General features: G+C 38.7%; 2 protein-coding genes across 4 annotated transcripts; one reads left to right on the top strand and one right to left on the bottom strand.

The window, feature by feature from the left end:
- The first annotated feature begins 2,950 nt into the window (after window positions 1-2,950).
- On the top strand, window positions 2,951-11,279 carry msl1b (MSL complex subunit 1b). 3 transcript variants are annotated; one of them, XM_034707985.1, is made up of 9 exons: window positions 2,951-3,061; window positions 3,609-4,317; window positions 4,395-4,594; window positions 4,736-5,055; window positions 5,201-5,268; window positions 5,358-5,425; window positions 8,347-8,471; window positions 8,572-8,644; window positions 9,594-11,279. In XM_034707985.1, exons 2-9 carry the CDS (start codon window positions 3,697-3,699, stop codon window positions 9,682-9,684), a joined length of 1,566 nt encoding a protein of 521 aa, XP_034563876.1. In that variant the 5' UTR covers window positions 2,951-3,061; window positions 3,609-3,696; the 3' UTR covers window positions 9,685-11,279. The 3 variants fall into 3 exon arrangements, with proteins under 3 accessions (XP_034563876.1, XP_034563873.1, XP_034563874.1); XM_034707982.1 differs by having other exon boundaries at window positions 4,736-5,097; window positions 9,594-10,612; XM_034707983.1 differs by lacking the exon at window positions 2,951-3,061 and adding an exon at window positions 3,190-3,515 and having other exon boundaries at window positions 4,736-5,097.
- Window positions 11,280-12,942: 1,663 nt separating this feature from the next.
- chmp2a (charged multivesicular body protein 2A) lies at window positions 12,943-17,449 on the bottom strand. Its single transcript, XM_034708460.1, has 6 exons — window positions 17,304-17,449; window positions 15,569-15,736; window positions 15,302-15,481; window positions 15,065-15,195; window positions 13,894-13,955; window positions 12,943-13,797 (listed from the first exon to the last, which is right to left on the bottom strand). The coding sequence occupies exons 2-6, from the start codon at window positions 15,734-15,736 to the stop codon at window positions 13,676-13,678; spliced, it is 663 nt and encodes a 220-aa protein (XP_034564351.1). The 5' UTR covers window positions 17,304-17,449; the 3' UTR covers window positions 12,943-13,675.
- Between the last annotated feature and the right edge of the window lie 540 nt (window positions 17,450-17,989).

Below are 17,989 nucleotides of genomic sequence, written 5' to 3' on the forward strand. Positions count from 1 at the left end.
AGGACAGTGTAATATTTAATTTTCAAACGCTACAAGAAGATAATGTAAAATAACAAAAAAAAAAAAACATTAAGTAAATAGATAAATGATGGAATATAGGTTAGAATATCAAAAAAAAAAAAAAAAAAAAACAACCTAGAAATGAATAATGAAATAGGGATCTGACAAAAGCCTTCAGTGACTGGAGTCACACAAACTGCCTCCTACTGAACTCCTCAAAGACAAAGGAAATGATAGTAGATTTCCAAAGATCCAGGCTCTGCCATCAGCTAGTTAACATTCGAGGGGTGGACATTGAGGTGGTGCCAACCTACAAATATCTAGGTGTACACCTGGACAACAAGTTGGACTAGTCCCTTAACACAGATGCACTCTACAGGAAGGAGCAGAGCCGCCTCTTTTCCTTAAGGAGGCTCAGATCCTTTGATATCTGAAGTAAGATGCTGCAGATGTTTTATGAGTCTGTGGTGGCAAGTGTGTTATTCTATGCTGGAGTCTGCTGGGGATGCAGTATAAACCACAAGGATGTGAGGCGACTGGACAAACTAGTAAAAAGAGCTGGCAGTGTGATTGGAACCAGGTTGGACTCACTGGGGGGCTGTGGTGGAGAGATGCACACAGAAGAAGCTAGAGGCCATTCTAAAAGACACAGATCATCCACTTCACAACTTCTTTGTGGACCAGAGAAACAGCAGCAGTGAGTGGACGGCTCATCTCTCTGCGCTGCAGGACTGGGAGATACAGAAAATCATTCATCCCTGCAGCCTTGAGGCTTCATAACTCTCCAGCCAATGGGAGATGAGCTGACAGACACCTGAACTACTTGTTTTATGTGATTTTTATAATTAATTTCAACCTTTTAAGTTTTGAGGTTTAAAGCAAAACAAGAGCAAAAGTCACAAACAAATAACTGAAAAGCTTAAACGTTAATTTAAATCTAAATACAGAAAAATGTAAACCAAATAATGGCTGAAATACAACTAAGTCCACAGTTGCAAAACATAATACAGCTGTCTAAATGTCCACAAATGTAAGTGTAAATTATATTTTTAAACAAGTTGTATGAGAGGAGTCAAAATATAGATTAAAGTGAAACTAGTGATGGTGGCAAAGACTCATTCAGCTGAAGCTGATAATAAGCTTGAAAAGTCAGCCAGCAGTGGATTCTTTTTGTGTTTTCATGAGAGAGAAACATCAAGGAGATATTAAAAAGTAAAGAGTCTACAGCACCAACCATTAGTGATTAGGTTAACATTCCTCTTGATTTCAGTCAGTAAATCCATCCTTAAAGTTGCTCAGTACAAGACAAGTTCTTAAACAGTCAAACAGATAAATAAAAAGTTAAAAGTTAACAAGGAGAGTTGATTTTTTTTCACTTACAAATGTTTGTGTCTTCACTAGTGAGTCATTTTGGAGGGACAAGGTTGAGGCCACAGAGGTTGAGGCCTACAGGAAGGGTTTATGACACTTCCTGGGCGTGTCTCAGAAATGTTTCATAAATTAGAATTAATCAAGAGTTCTGTTTTTACTTCCCTAGCTTCATATTGCAGCATAAAGGCAGATGGATGAAATTAAAGTTAAAATATGAAACAATGTCTGAAAAGTTGCTTTAGTGGGAATTCTAAGTGCATATATTTGTCTACATCAAAAAGGATGTCTGGTTTTAAAAAGCCGTGAGAAGTGTTGACACTGTCAGGATGCCTTGAGAAAATGTATTCTTATTCAATGACCTCAGACAACATTTTAATTATTGAAAATGATAAAAACTAACAAAATATGATATAAATATTTTAGATTTTTAAACACTGATCAGTTTTACAACTGTTTTGACATGAGTTGCTGGTATTAAGTTTGAAATAAGCATGTCTTTTTTCATAAAACCATATAAAACATTTAGTTACAACATCTGATTTGTTGTTTTTTCACTGTTTTTATTTCAATAAGGGGTTAAATAATTTATGACTTAAAATGTTCTGTTTTTGTCAACATTTTACACTGTCTTACTATTAATATTATTAGTATTGTAATAATAATAAGATAAGATAAGATAAGAGATTCCTTTACTCGTCCAGAATTCAAGCGTCACAGTAACAGAGTAGACAGCGCAAAAGAAATATATAAAGCAAACAAGAGCCTATAAAGTAACAATTATTAAAAAAGTTATTAGCAATTAAAATTAAAATTAAAATTAAAATTAAAGAGGTAAAAAATAAGCATATCTTACACACACATATATATATATATATATTATTGATTATAGAGTCTGGCCACTGCAGGAAGAAAAGACCTGTGGTATCTCTCCGTGAGACACTGCGGGTGAAGAAGTCTGTCACTGAATAATAATAATAATAATAATAATAATAATAATAATAATAATAATAATAATAATAATAATAATAATAATAATATACTGTTGTTATTATTATCATTATAATTATTATGTATTTATAGAATTATTGTAATTGAAATTGTAATTTTAATTGTATTATATTTGTGTTCTGGGAATTTTAATTTAGGTTTGTTATGTCCTGAATATATTATCGGCAGTACTGCGAAAAAAAAGTCTGAACATATTTTTAGTAAACTGAAATCAAAAAAATAAAAACGTTTTACATAGAAACCATAAAATCTAAAACTGTATGTTTGTTTACATAATTAACTAAAATAAAAATAAATAAGAGAAATGTTTATATTCCATGTTATCCTTTTATTTCATACAAATGAAGCACAATGATAGAAAAAAATATCATGTTTTGACATCATCTCATTATTTTAGGTGTCTTCCTGTTTCCCAAACTGAAAAATTAACAACAAAAAAAATACATAACTTTTAAAAATGTACCCACTTATAAAAGTAACCTATCATTTCGACGCAGTGTGGCCATACAGTCTATGAGTGTGGCTCTCTGTCGCCCCCTGCTGGCCGCTCTGCGCTCCAAACCTTCAAAACACAAGAAATGGCCAGCCACTAAATTACGCATGCGCAGTAGTCGGCGCTTTAAAATAAGTCTTGAGGAGGGAACATGAAGGCAGTCGCAGGTGGGCTTGAATAATAGCCGAGGTAAGCACACTAACATGAATGCATGATGTAATAAACATGTTAATAACATGTGAATCTGAAGTCTGAGAGTTATAACGCGCTCTTTGTGAATGTTTCTCCCCGGACTCGGTTAACCAGCCGGCTAACGTTAGCTAGCTAGCTAGCTGTTATTGTTTTTCATGATTTCTCGAGATCCAAAATGGAGGAGAAGCTGCTGCCAGTGTCCTACACAGCCACTCCCGAGTCCTTCTTTACACCCCTCTCAGTAAAATGTCCACCATGGCGCTCCTTTCAGTCTGTTTGTGTCATATAAGTGTATTTAGTCTCAGGTTTAGCTCCTGTGTGTGTTTACTGCAGAGCTAATGTAGCTTAGCTCATATTCAAACCCGGAGGACGGTTTGAGGGGAATGTTCCCGGGATTCTGCTCACGACTGGAGCCATAGTTCCCTCCTGTTCCTCCAAGTCTTATCTCCTGGTGCATATCTTTTACTCTCACTCCAGAGACCATGCACCTGCACACACACAGACCACACTAACTCGATGAATGTGTGTCCTGTCTTTGTTGCAGGTCGGCGGCTGGTTTCTCCTCATGGGAGGCGGCAGGGGTTGAGATGCATCGCCGAGGCGTTGCAGGATGAGCAGTCGTCGCGATCGCCATGACTCTGAGAGCCACACTGTTCCCAAACTCAGGGTTAAAGCAGGACACTGACTCCATCGACTACAACACAACACACTTCGGGGCCGCCACCGTGAGTCCTGTAAGCTTCAAGAGGGAGACTCGAGACTTCATTATAGATGCTCATAACGTGCATGGGGGCGAGATCCCAAGCAAGTCAAAGGACTTAGAGCAGAATTACATGACAAGCAAAGTTTCCCTCGCTGCTACAGCTGCAGAACGAGTTCAAGGAGACAATAAAACTGTGGGGATTTTGTCCCCGGTCAGACAAATGGGGGGTGAGGGAACCCCAGTGAAAGGTAAACCCCTCTCTGCTGACACTATGGATAACCCTCAGATGGCTGTGAACAATAACCCAAAGGATGGAGGTGCGGATGACAGTGTGAAGGGGGTTGTCCCTGGAGTCCTTGGCACTGCATCCATTGAACTTTCATCTGAGGGCAAGTGGAGGAACATCAGGAAGACCCCTGCTAATCCCCACACACAGGCCAACTGCCTCCGACAGATCCTCCTCCTTCAACTGGACCTCATCGAACAACAGCAACAACAGCTGCAGTCAAAAGACAAGGAGATAGATGAGCTCAAGGCGGACAAGGAGACGGTGTGTAAAAGTTATTTTAAACTGACTTTGACTTTTTAGTCATGCATTTATTTTAATCCCGTTTTCTTCTTCTACAGCTGCTTGCTCGCATTGAGCGCATGGAGCGTCGCCTTCAGCTCACAAGGAAGGACGTGCCACGTGACAAACGCCTCTTCCAGCCTCTGGAGCCATGGACCCCCGACAAAGAGGACATGTGGGATCTGGATGTGGAGGAGAGTCCACAGTCCAACCAAGCCACGCCACTCCCCTTTAGTCGGGGTGGCAAGGGTCAAAAGAGGTAAAACAAGTTATGTCTGCAGCACTGGACTTTGCTCATGTGCTTCCTTGGTATTAAAGAATGAAAGAAGAAGAATCAAGCACTTCATTTTTTTCCCTATTTTTATACTTTGGTGCTCAATTCTTGTCTTTCCTCTCACAGGAAACCGTGTTTTGGAGATCCAAAAGTCCAAAAATCCCGGGGTAAAAGTGCCAAGCTTAGCCCACAGAAGGCTGAGCTTCAGCCAGGCTCTCCTAATCAGAGAGAGCTGCGCAGTAAGGAAACTCCAGAGAGCACTGTCCCTATGAGGTCAGGGGTAGAAAGGGACATTATGCTCCCATGCAAAGAGGAGCCTGAGCTGAGCTGTCAGATGGAAGATCTGCCCTTCATGTCTACTACAGAGATGTACCTCTGTTGCTGGAACCAACCTCCTCTTTCCCCTCTGCGGGAGACTTCCCCTAAAAAGGAGGAAGAGGTGGCCAGTGAGTGGACTCCTCATGTAGTACATGATATGCTGATTGTTTGTAAGCCTAATCTATATCCCATCTTTAATCACTATATCCATCAAATGTCCCAACCACACTGTCAGTGAGTAACTACCTCTCTTACCTCCTTTATACCTCACAGTTCCATCTTGGAGGGAAAACCACATAGAGCCCCTGGAGGATGAGGACTCCTCCGGGAACCCTGCTGAGGTGAGACATCTCTGAGACCTTAAATGTTAATGATTTCACCTCCAGCACTCAACTCATGAATAACAACTGTGAATTTGTGTTTCCTCAAGCCGCTGGACGACAGTGTGTTTTTGAAACGACACATGAAGCTTGAGTTGGACGAGAAGAGGAGGAAAAGGTACAAATCACCCCCTTCAGTTTTTTAATATCTGTATGAGTGTGTTAATGAATTTCAGATTTAGACCTACTTGTACTAAAAAGGTTTAAAAGAAAATAACGCGTCAGCCTTTGTTTGTTTGGGTGAAAATGTGACACAATTATTCTCATTTTATCATTGACTGGAATCTGAAAAAAATATTTAATTTAAAAAAAAAAGGCAAATCTTGATTTCTTTTCTTGATGAAATGTAATTTTATTAAGTCAGAGATCTCTGGCAATGGTAAACTGACGCAAGAGTAGCAGAAACACAAAGTTTCAACATCAAAATTATCAGAGTTGTAATGAAAAAAAAGCAATAAGCAACAACTGATTTTTTGCATTTTAAGATCAGTGTCTAGATTGTATCATAGGGAGAAAAATAAAGGTGTGTTATATAATTAAATCCGATCGATAATATACATGTAAAAGTAGACCAAGTACAAATGCAATAATTCATTAACTACAATAGTTTTGTGCGGTAAAGAGGCCTGTATCTTGGAAAGAAAAACACTAGTTATCTCAATTAGTTAGTCCATTATGGCTAATTCAGCCTTAGTATTATCTTTTGCTACCTGTCTTTCACCTGTGTGACAGGAAAAGGAATTTTTTCCAAAAAATACTGACTTATTTTCTCAGAATTCTACGATTACCGTCAGAATTTTCGGATCAAAGTCGGAATTCAAGAAATAAAGCAGCAATCTGAAAATGAAGTTAGAATTCTGAGATCAAAGCCAACATTCTGAAAGGGAAGTTAGAATTTTGAGATCAAAGCCAAAGTTCTGAAAATGAAGTTAGAATTCTGAGATCAAAGCCAACATTCTGAAAGTGAAGTTAGAATTCTGAGATCAAAGCCAACATTCCGAAAGTGAAGTCAGAATTCTGAGATCAAAGACAACATTCTGAAAATGAAGTTAGACTTCTGAGCTCAAAGCCAACATTCTGAAAGTGAAGTAATAATTCTGAGATCAAAGACAACATTCTGAAAGTGAAGTTATAATTCTGAGATCAAAGACAACATTCTGAAAGTGAAGTCAGAATTCCGAGATCAAAGCCAACATTCTGAAAGGGAAGTTAGAATTCTGAGATCAAAGCCAACGATTGAAAGTTAAGTAAGAATTCCGAGATCAGAGCCAACATTCTGAAAGTGAAGTTAGAATTCTGAGATCAAAGCCAACATTCGAAAGAGAAGTTAGAATTCTGAGATCAAAGCCAACATTCGAAAGAGAAGTTAGAATTCTGAGATCAAAGCCAACATTCCGAAAGTGAAGTCAGAATTCTGAGCTCAAAGCCAACATTCCAAAAGTGAAGTTAGAATTCTGAGATCAAAGCCAACATTCTGAAAATGAAGTTAGAATTCTGAGATCAAAGCCAACATTCCGAAAGTGAAGTCGGAATTCTGAGATCAAAGCCAACGATCGAAAGTTAAGTAAGAATTCTGAGATCAAAGCCAACATTCTGAAAGTGAAGTTAGAATTCCGAGATCAAAGCCAATGTTCTGAAAGTGAAGTTAGAATTCCGAGATCAAAGCCAATGTTCGAAAGAGAAGTTAGAATTCTGAGATCAAAGCCAACATTCCAAAAGTGAAGTTAGAATTCTGAGATCAAAGCCAACATTCCAAAAGTGAAGTTAGAATTCCGAGATCAAAGCCAATGTTCCAAAAGTGAAGTCAGAATTCTGAGATCAAAGCCAACATTCCGAAAGTGAAGTCGGAATTCTGAGATCAAAGCCAACGATCGAAAGTTAAGTAAGAATTCTGAGATCAAAGCCAACATTCTGAAAGTGAAGTTAGAATTCCGAGATCAAAGCCAATGTTCCGAAAGTGGAGTTAGAATTCCGAGATCAAAGCCAATGTTCCGAAAGTGAAGTTAGAATTCCGAGATCAAAGCCAATGTTCCGAAAGTGAAGTTAGAATTCTGAGATCAAAGCCAACATTCCAAAAGTGAAGTTAGAATTCTGAGATCAAAGCCAACATTCTGAAAGTGAAGTCAGAATTCTGAGATCAAAGCCAACATTCCGAAAGTGAAGTTAGAATTCCGAGATCAAAGCCAACATTCCGAAAGTGAAGTTAGAATTCCGAGATCAAAGCCAACATTCTGAAAGTGAAGTTAGAATTCCGAGATCAAAGCCAATGTTCCGAAAGTGGAGTTAGAATTCCGAGATCAAAGCCAATGTTCCGAAAGTGAAGTTAGAATTCCGAGATCAAAGCCAACATTCCGAAAGTGAAGTTAGAATTCTGAGATCAAAGCCAACATTCCGAAAGTGAAGTTAGAATTCCGAGATCAAAGCCAACATTCCGAAAGTGAAGTTAGAATTCTGAGATCAAAGCCAACATTCCAAAAGTTATGTTAGAATTTTTATATCAAAGCCAACATTCCAAAACCTGTTTGAATACTGTGATCGAAGCCAACATTCTGAAAGTGAAGTTGGAATTCTGAAGGAAAAGTCAGAATTCTGACATAGAATGTCTTTTCCTTTTTCAATCGAGACCTGAGAACACATTAAAAATTCCCTTTTAAAACAGACTGTCCTCTTTATGCTGCCTCTGCTTATTATTTACTCTAGGCCACTTTATACACCATTACAGATCCATCAGTTATAAAAGGAAGCAGCTGTGTTCAAGTAATCATTCAGAGAAGTGGAAATGGAAAGTTCCGACCATGCCCTCATCCTGTTGCTCCTCTCTCTCATGTACTAAACCTGAAACAGCAGAGTGAAGGACTGATACCTGAGTGTAGAAATAAAGCACTGAGCCTTTTATGGAGTCTGTTAATGACAAACCATTAGTAATGTTAACCCGCAGTAATGCAAACACATGACTCAGCCGCTCTGTTGTCCTGTGTGGGTAGGTGCTAAGATTCGTCACTTGTTCTGACGCCTGTGTTAATGTCCTGTGTTTTTCAGATGGGACATCCAGCGAATCAGAGAGCAGCGGATGTTTCAGCGTCTGCAGCAACGCATGAACCGGAAGAAAGTCGTCACAGAGACCGAGCCCGAGCTTTCCTCCTTCTACCCCGACACTGAAGACGGTACAGACGCATGAATGAGTCAAGTAGCAGCGTCTGTTATTTTTAATATTTGATGAGTTTTTAACTTAATTTGATTCCCTTTGTTCTGTTGTTTTTCCAGTCGAAACTATAGTGATCACTCCCTTCTTGCCTGTGGTTGCATTCGGCCGGCCGTTACCCAAAATGTCACAATCGTAAGTTAGAGATTTCATTTTCATGCTTCTTGTCCTTTATTTGTTTCCTTTCTCACAACAGTTTAAAGGTGACATATCATGCAAAATGGACTTTTTAATGGTTCTCTACCTGAAATATGTGTCCCTGTCTACAAACCCCCCGAGAATGAAAAGAATCCATTCTGCCCCTGTTCTGATTTCTCCACCTTTCTGTAAATGTGTCCTGAAACCAGCCGTTTCAGACTTCAGTGTTTTTCATACGTCACAACAATATCCGGTCTGTAACAGGAAGTCAGAGCTCGGAGCTTGTTCAGCCCATAGACTGTATAAAATACAACTCAACCCCTCCTCTGTTTTTCATTACCTGCACACACGTGTGCTAACAAGGAGCTTAGGAGGGAGGCATGCTAGTTGTAGGCTGTCTTAATAAACACAAAGGTTGGTTTGACTCCCCACGTCTGCAGATTTGAAGATCTAGTGGATGATTTTTATTTATCATGGATAAGTGCTAGCGCTAGTTAGCATACCCACATAGCTACATGTTCATAGCTGTGTACCAAGACACACGTCTACATACTGACAAATAAAACAACAAGAAACACTAAATCTGTGACCAATGGTTCAGAAAGGTCCTGCTGCAGGCGCCTCTCCATCAGGATCAGATTCTGGATCAGATTCAGAGGGTTGAAGTAACTGTGAGCAGCCGTGTATATTCAGCCAACATGTAAACATTAGATCAACGTGCTGGAGAGCCGAGGGCACATCCACTTCCTGAGGGGGCGTGGTCAGAGGGAAAACAGAGTGTTCTAAGGAGGGCTGATGAAGAGGGTTTTTCAGACAGACCAAAATCTGATTTCAAAGTGTTTTTTTGAGCATAAACTTTAAAGACATGTTTTGGGGACCTCTTAGACTAATATATATTGATGAAAAAGGCGTGATATGTCACCTTTAATATTTATTCTCTCTGCAGGAACTTCGAGCTGCCTTGGCTGGATGACCGCAGTCGATGTCGCATCGAGGTGCCTAAAAAACACACTCCGCACCGGACCTGTCGGAAGTGAATCCTCGCACGTGGCATCCACAGATCAGAGACGCCGCTTCCTGCCCAGATTAGAAAATAGTACATTTGTCTTGTTTCTGGGAGGATCCATGACACATCACCTGTCGCTGCGTATATATATCTGCTGTTGCTTTCAGTCTGTGTGAGAGTTCACCGCTCTCCAGTGTAAACATGTCTCCACAGACCGGCTCGTCTCCTGCAGAATACGACACAAAAAAAACTGAGATAGCTTGCCCCCACCGGGTGCACTTGATATGTTGGGTCTCATTTACAGTTCTGAAAGGGAGATTAAATGCTTGATGCAACAAGATTACAGTCCACGTGTTTGCAGCTTAGCAGTTATGTGCATGTTCTGTGACATGTTGTAGCAGCTGTGCCATTCAAAAAAAGGGTTTTCTCACAAAAAATGGAGTTTCAGTCACTTTTAATGCATAATCAGCTGACAGGATCAACACAGCTCTAATCTTGAGCTTGTCCATGTGGCCCGAAACAAACATGGTTTCCACTTTGACTGAAAGAAGAGCTTGAAAGTGTAAGACATGAGAAAACATGCCTGCAACTTTTCGTCCTCTCCTCCTCGGTGGAAAGAAGTCGATCTGACTGTATCGTGCTGTGTAATGCCATACTTCAAATAATTATCAATGTTTGATGTGCTATCAGGAGTTTTGAGCCACACGCAGCATGATTCCATGTGAGAAAATAACATTTCCAGCCAATCCAGTGTCAGAAAAACCTCAAAGGAAGCGAATGAACGCTCTGTGATTGTAGTTCAGAAAACTACGACACAGACGATTTGACGGGTGGTGAACTTGGCATGGTCCCGACGTTCTGTTCCCTGTTATGTTTCTGTTAGTTTATTTTCTACGTGAGTTGCATGGACTCTTTAGCTGTTCTTAAAAAAAAAAGAAAAAGGTAGCATGGCTTAACCCCAGACTAGGGAATAATCTGCTCATCTGGCAACAAAAACTCCAAACTGTTGTTCTTGAAAGCATGATCTCTGGCTGCTCTGTTCAGTGAGAAGCGCAGCATCCAGCCTCCTCATAATCTGATAAACTAAAGTACAGTCTTGATCTTACTTTTCGTGTTTCCAATCTTGACGCTTACATCAGTGAATATTAGGCGAGTTATTATGTGTATGCACTGGTCTCCTGAAGAATCACAGGAGCCATTATAGACGATAATAAGCTTTCTAGCTGTAGCTCTAGCGATGTTCATCAGTATGCTCTCTAACACGCTGCCACTTAACCTCTTCCCCTTCTCTGAGTTCGTCTCAGTTTACAATCCCTGTATTTGATTTCTTCGCCCCCCCCCCCTCCCCGCTGCGTTTGCCGAAACCCGTTCTACACGATGCAATGGCTTCCTGCAGCTTCAGCACTCAAACTGCTGGGCGTATGCGTCGGCTGAGTTTGGAAATACAAAGTTGATTTTCTGTACATAGCTTTCGGAAACAAATGTACATAAAACATGGCTGTTATTTTTTTATTATTTAATGTTGAAAGTGTTCAGTACATTCAATATTGTTCTATGATTGTATGTTGACAAATTGACAGTTTTGAAAGTTAAATTTTTTTGGAATAAAATTAACGTCTACGATAATCAGATTGGGTCGTGTCTGTATCTTGGTTTTATAAATCTGTGAGCATGTCTCATTTTTCCAATCGCGCTTGAACGCAGCATCAACCGAGCTCCCTCTCAGCTTCAGATGTTTCTTTTATTTTAATTAATTCGATTTATTTGTAAAGTATGGAAGCCCTTTTCTGCCAGTTAAAAAAAAAAAAAAAAAAAGTCAAGTCAAGTCATAATAATGAGATACTAAGTCAATTATGAGATACTAAGTCATAATAAAGAGATGCTAAGTCATCATAATGAGATACTGTGTCATAATGAGATACAGTCATCATATTGATACAAAGTCATAATAATGAGATACTGAGTCATCATAATGAGATACTGAGTCATCATAATGAGATACTAAGTCATCATAATGAGATACTGAGTCATCATAATGAGATACTGAGTCATCATAATGAGATACTGAGTCATCATAATGAGATACTGAGTCATCATAATGAGATACCAAGTCATCATAATGAGATACCAAGTCATCATAATGAGATACTGAGTCATCATAATGAGATACTGAGTCATCATAATGAGATACTAAGTCATAATAATGAGATACTGAGTCATCATAATGAGATACTGAGTCATCATAATGAGATACCAAGTCATCATAATGAGATACTAAGTCATCATAATGAGATACTGAGTCATCATAATGAGATACTGAGTCATCATAATGAGATACTGAGTCATCATAATGAGATACTGAGTCATCATAATGAGATACTGAGTCATCATAATGAGATACTGAGTCATCATAATGAGATACCAAGTCATCATAATGAGATACTGAGTCATCATAATGAGATACTGAGTCATCATAATGAGATACTGAGTCATCATAATGAGATACTGAGTCATCATAATGAGATACTGAGTCATCATAATGAGATACTGAGTCATCATAATGAGATACTGAGTCATCATAATGAGATACTGAGTCATCATAATGAGATACTGAGTCATCATAATGAGATACTGAGTCATCATAATGAGATACTAAGTCATAATAATGAGATCTCATAATTATGACTTAGTATCTCATTATAATAACTTAGTATCTCATGATTATGACTTAACTTATTATTATCATTATTATTTTTTACTTTTCCTAAGAAAATATTTTTTTATTTTTAATTTTCAATTAAAAAAAAAACTGGCTTCCATGGTCTTGGGACCATGTACAATATTTAACATAAATGTCACCATTTGATGCATTGTACCAGAGTTAGCTTAAAGCTAATTTACATCTGCAGTCCCTTGGCAGGCACACACACACACACACCCACACACACACACACACACAAACAATACTGTATATCAAGTTAAAAGTATCAGATCAGTGGTTGCAGTGTTGAGTGTCCTTTAGCAGACTTTTCAGTTTGGTTTTGAAGCTGCTGAGAGATTCACGGGGCTGGGAGGCGGGGCCAAGCCATATAAAATCTTATCCACAACACAAATTTGAAAACAATTTAAAATTCTCAAAGCTCAAAAGATGATATTTCTCCAGTATCCTACAGCTGTGATATTGCTTTGGTTTTTTGTCCAGTATTTTTAAGGTTTGTTTCCATCGTAGGTGTGGCTCTTTGAGGAACAAACATGGTGAATGTGATGAGTAAACAAGACAATCAAAACATTTAATTTGAAAAAAAAGTTTATTGAAGAAACAAAATCAAACCAGCGCATATTTTTTTAAAACACCACCGATGAAGATCCTTCAACAGGTGATGACTCGGCAGTAAACAGGAGTGCTTTCAGCTGGTGGAGAAACAGCTCAACATAGCTTCCTTTCATCGCCTCCTGTCCTTGTAATATAAACTGTTCTTCAGACAGAAATAAGATGTCAGTATCGACTTTCTGTGCACCATCCTGAGCTGGAGTCTGCCTACTGTTAGCTCCCTTAACGAATAAAACAATCACAGAAAATCAAAGAGCGGGGCTAAAACTGTAGATTTTATGATTAAGAACCAGCCGGATGTACAGAAAGAGCGACACACTCATCAAACATCTTTAATTTGGGCTCTTTTAAATGTTAAATTTTAGTGTTAATTCAAAGTGTCAAAAAGTCATATGTGGAGGAGTTAGTATGTACACAAACTGTGAAAGAAACTTCCACTTTCTCTTTATTTGCATCTTTTGGCGATGTCTAAATCAAGACATTGAGACCTCTGAAGTTTTTTTTTGTGTTGATAAAATAGATAATACAGTCATAAAAAAAGAAAACACCTCAAACAGAAAGCCGTATAACCCACAGAGTGTTCTGAAACAGTCGCCGTTCAGCCCGGTCAACCCTCAAAAGAATCGAAACACAGAGATTCGAGTATGCTTGTTTCTGTATTCACAACCTTCCCACAGTGTCTGAAGGGTTTTCAGTCTCTCCTGAGGTTGTTCAGCCGCGCCTCCAGGTCGGCGTCTGCGTCAGCCAGGGCGGCCTGAGGCTCCGCCTTCTTTCCTGCAGCCACGGACAAGTTGCCTCCGGTGGCCGGGAGATCTGGAGTGAGCGGAAGAAGCGAACACATAGAGGTTAAATATCAGGAAAGAGAGGAGAGTGTCATGATGTCGTGATTTCAGTTTGAGGTTTTCTTACTTGAGAGTTCGTCGGACAGATTGAGACCCAGCTCATCCAGAACCTGGGACACGATGGCGTCACTGCATGACACAAAAATCACAAAAACAGCATCGTCAAATCAAAAATGTATCAGGTGTGGCCTGGAGTGTGCATTAAAGTGGTATTTGTTGGACTAAAATACTGGACTTCTGGATGCTTTAACAGCCACTGTGATGAGAAATAAAGACACCACTGAAGCATTTCAATGCCAGATATGCTACTACTATCTGTCTCCCCACTATCATCTCTCTCTCTCTTCATCTCCCTCTATCCCTCTCTCCAACACGGTCTCAGCAGATGTGTGTCTAACATGAGTCTGGTCCTGCTGGAGGTTTCTGCCTGTTAAAGGAAGTTTGTCCTTGCCACTGTAACTTGCTCAAGAAGAAGAAGAAGAAGAAGAAGAAGAAGAAGAAGAAGAAGAAGAAGAAGAAGAAGAAGAAGAAGAAGAAGAAGAAGAAGAAGAAGAAGAAGAAGAAGAAGAAGAAGAAGAAGAAGAAGAAGAAGAAGAAGAAGGCTTTTAAAATTTAAGGAGTCTAAACAAGATTAATCTTATCCTGAATCATCAATATTTAAATCCATCTTTCAAACCCCCAGACTTTTAAGGCTTAAATTTAAAGTAGACTGACTAATCCATCTTAAGAACCCACCTCTCGTTATGCTACTGAAAATATCTTCATATCTCAAATACAATATCTTGACTCGAGGTCTATCTGCAGTTTGTTTTCTAACCAATTCACTCAGTTTTACTCTTCGATCTCACCAGATGTGTGTCTAACATGAGTCTGGTCCTGCTGGAGGTTTCTGCCTGTTAAAGGAAGTTTGTCCTTGCCACTGTAACTTGCTAAATGCTGCAAAGTGCTCTGCTCATGGTGGATTAAGATGAGATCAGACTGAGTCCTGTCTGTAAGATGGGACTGGATCTGATCCGGTCTTGATGTTGGGTCTTTGTTAATAATAGAACATAGAGGACGGTCTAGACCTGCTCTGTTTGGAAAGAGTCTGAGGATAGCGTTTGTTGGGATTTGGCGCTTTATAAATAAAGATTGATTGACATTTCTACCAGACAGCTCAGTTGAAGAGTCGTAAGTAATATGAGTTTGTGTTTGACCTGCCACCAGAAGCTTAACAAACAGGTAAAGCGGTCTCTTACCTCTCATCTTCATCATCTTCATCACCCATGGCGTCATCTATGGCGTCGTTCATCATCTCCTCCTTCATGTCCATGATTTCACTCTGTCGCTCAAAGTCATGCATGATCTTCTGAATCTGGGGCAGTTTCAGCTGCGGAGACAAACATATATTAGACTCAGGAAGCTTCTTTGATTCTTCTTCTTCTTCTTTTGAATATATCATAGAGTGTGCGTAGAAAACATTGTCACAAACCGACCTGTTTGTTCATGGTCGACATGGCTTTTGTGACTCCTTTCATAGCCTGTGCCATGCTGTTGTTGGACTTGAGTGTCTGAATCTTTAGACTGACGGCCTGAATGTTTGCTTTCATCATGATGAACTTCTTCACGTAGCGTCGCGTGCGGACCAAATCCTTCGCCATGATCTTAACAGCATCCTGTTACAATCAATGAAATAAATCAGTTAGGATTCATTTTTTAAAGACCGTCTCCTTCCCTTCTGAACATCTTTCCCTTCGTCTCACCATTTGTCCCTGTTTAGCCATTTTCTTGATGTCAGCGATGATCTTTTTTTCCTGCTGCTCCAGTTTCATTCGCTCTCGATCCAGTTCTCTCATGGCTCGGCTGAGCGCCCGCTGATTCTGCTTCAGCATCTGATCCGGGGTCTTCTTTGACCCGAATAAGAACTCCATCTGTGCAGTGATTCAGCAGGTCAGTACGGTCGAACCAAACAGACATTTAAAGACATCATATTGGGTTCTTGGAGAGGTGTATTCGACTGTTTTCTGACATCAGATACAAGGTTGTGCAAGGAAGACATTTGAAAGACAAAAACTACTCTTCACATGACTCGGTGGTTAATCAGTTCATCCCCTGACAGAAGGTGCATCCCTGATTTAAATTATCATGTGAAGGTGAGACTTTTAACTTTTTTTATTTATTTATTTAACCTTTATTAACCAGGTGAGTTAAAGGCACTATGAGGAGTTTTTAACCAGCTGAGAAACAGACTGAAACCGACACTGATGCCTCTTTGTGACCTTCAAAAGCAAAGAGGACCATAAACAACAACACTGATACCTTCTCTGTTGTCATTTTTAATGCCTTAAACCACTCAGAGGGGGTAGGTGCCAGACCACATGGTTGACATTTGGCTTTAGAAACATCATTTTTCGGCTGTTTTCATGGCAAATAATCACATTGACTCATAAATCCTGCTGTTAAACGACAGAACAAGAAAAGAGAGGTAACACTTTGTCCACAAGGGGGCGCATAATTGATATAAATCAAAAGTTCCTCACAGCAGCTTTTATTGAGAACCAAATTCTCATTTGCAATAACGATCTGGGCGAGAAGGCAACACAGGTGGCATGACAACATATAAAGAACAAAACAAACTTTGACAAACCATCTTTGAAAGGAATCCTGATACTGAATCAGTCTGTCACTTATCCAAGCAGTTGTTTGGGACGTTATGTTTGACAATCATTTGATTTACCTGAAGTAAAAAAAAGCAAACCTCCTGCTTCCAGCTTCTCAAATAAGACCACTTACAAGTTGTTGTTTTTTAAGTGCCATCAGAAATGTAATAAACTGAAGTTTTTGACTGTTTGCAATATCAATTTGGGTTTGGAAATTTGTGGAGAGAGCTTAAATAATTTAATAATAATATTACTAAATACTCCCTCAAAAAAAAAATTGTTTTAAACTTATTTCTATGCCTAGATTTCTTTAAATCAATCACTTCTAATGAAGTCCTTTCCCTCTGAAATATTATAAGGTATTATTTCTTTACGATATATTTTTTTATTCTACTTATTTTTATTCTAAGGCTCATTTTTATGGCCTTCACCCTCATTATTAGTGTCAAATTGCCATATTATGATGAGCTCAGATTCAATTTGTATTTTTCCTGTTGATATTGTTCAATAAAGCTGAATACAGGTGAAAATATGACATTAATCAGCTAAAGTTAAAGGAATTAACACTGAAGAACATACAACACTGACATATTTTAAATATCACTGATGAATTAAACCATGCTAACCCCACTAATGACCTTTTGATTTCCTGTAAAGTATTACTCAGCAGCCGGTTATGTGAGCAGAGGCCTGTCAGGAATGTTTAAGTCTCCTTTGAGTTCAGCTGTTCTCTCTAAACTGTCTCCATTTCTTCCATGATGACTCTTAGCTTTCAGCCCGAACACCACACACGAAACCCGGCTGTCACTAATCCGCCCCCCCGGTGTGTCCCTCTCACCGTGAACCGAGTCTGACGTGAAGGGAAACGGTGATCCTTGAAGTAATCTCTGTTCAGGGCGTCTTCTCCGACTTCAACTGGGAACAATTTCGAACGATTATTTGTTTTCTTTCCTCCTCTTCCGTGTTGCGATAGTTTCACTTCCGGGAAGTGACGTCATTGGCGTAACAAAAGAAAATTACGTCACTTTTTTTTTTTTTTTTTACCAACGTCGCCTACCCGGGGGGGAGAAAATCACGCCTTCAAAATAAAATAACTATTTACTAATTAAGATAAGATATACTTTATTTGTCCCCCGTTGGGGGAAATTCTTTTGTTACAGCAGCTTACAACACGGGACAGGGGAATACAACAATACACTAGCATAGTTAAAAAATATAACAACAGTAATAATAGCAATGACAAGGGTAAAATTAAATTAAATTAAATTAAATTAAATTAAATTAAATTAAATTAAGTATAATAAAATGAAATGAAATGAAATGAAATGAAATAAAATTAAATGAAATAAAATAAAATGAAATAAAATAAAATAAAATAAAATAAAATAAAATAAAATAAAAAACAATAAAATAAAATAAAATAAAACAAATTAAAATAAAGTAAAAATAAAATAAAATATGGCAACTATCACAGACATATACACACTATCTAGACTTCTATCTGATAAATAGATAAGGTAAGTT

This window comes from Notolabrus celidotus, chromosome 18, assembly GCF_009762535.1.
Source record: "Notolabrus celidotus isolate fNotCel1 chromosome 18, fNotCel1.pri, whole genome shotgun sequence".
Lineage (NCBI taxonomy): Eukaryota > Metazoa > Chordata > Actinopteri > Labriformes > Labridae > Notolabrus > Notolabrus celidotus.

Coding starts and splice junctions, on each gene's coding strand:
- msl1b (XM_034707982.1), top strand. CDS start 3,697: ATGACTCTGAGAGCCACACTGTTCCCAAACTCAGGGTTAAAGCAGGAC. Junction 5,426..8,346: donor GACGAGAAGAGGAGGAAAAG/GTACAAATCACC, acceptor TGTGTTTTTCAG/ATGGGACATCCAGCGAATCA. Junction 8,645..9,593: donor TTACCCAAAATGTCACAATC/GTAAGTTAGAGA, acceptor TTCTCTCTGCAG/GAACTTCGAGCTGCCTTGGC.
- chmp2a (XM_034708460.1), bottom strand. CDS start 15,736: ATGGAGTTCTTATTCGGGTCAAAGAAGACCCCGGATCAGATGCTGAAG. Junction 15,482..15,568: donor TGGCTAAACAGGGACAAATG/GTGAGACGAAGG, acceptor TGATTGTAACAG/GATGCTGTTAAGATCATGGC. Junction 13,956..15,064: donor GAAGATGATGAAGATGAGAG/GTAAGAGACCGC, acceptor TGTGTCATGCAG/TGACGCCATCGTGTCCCAGG.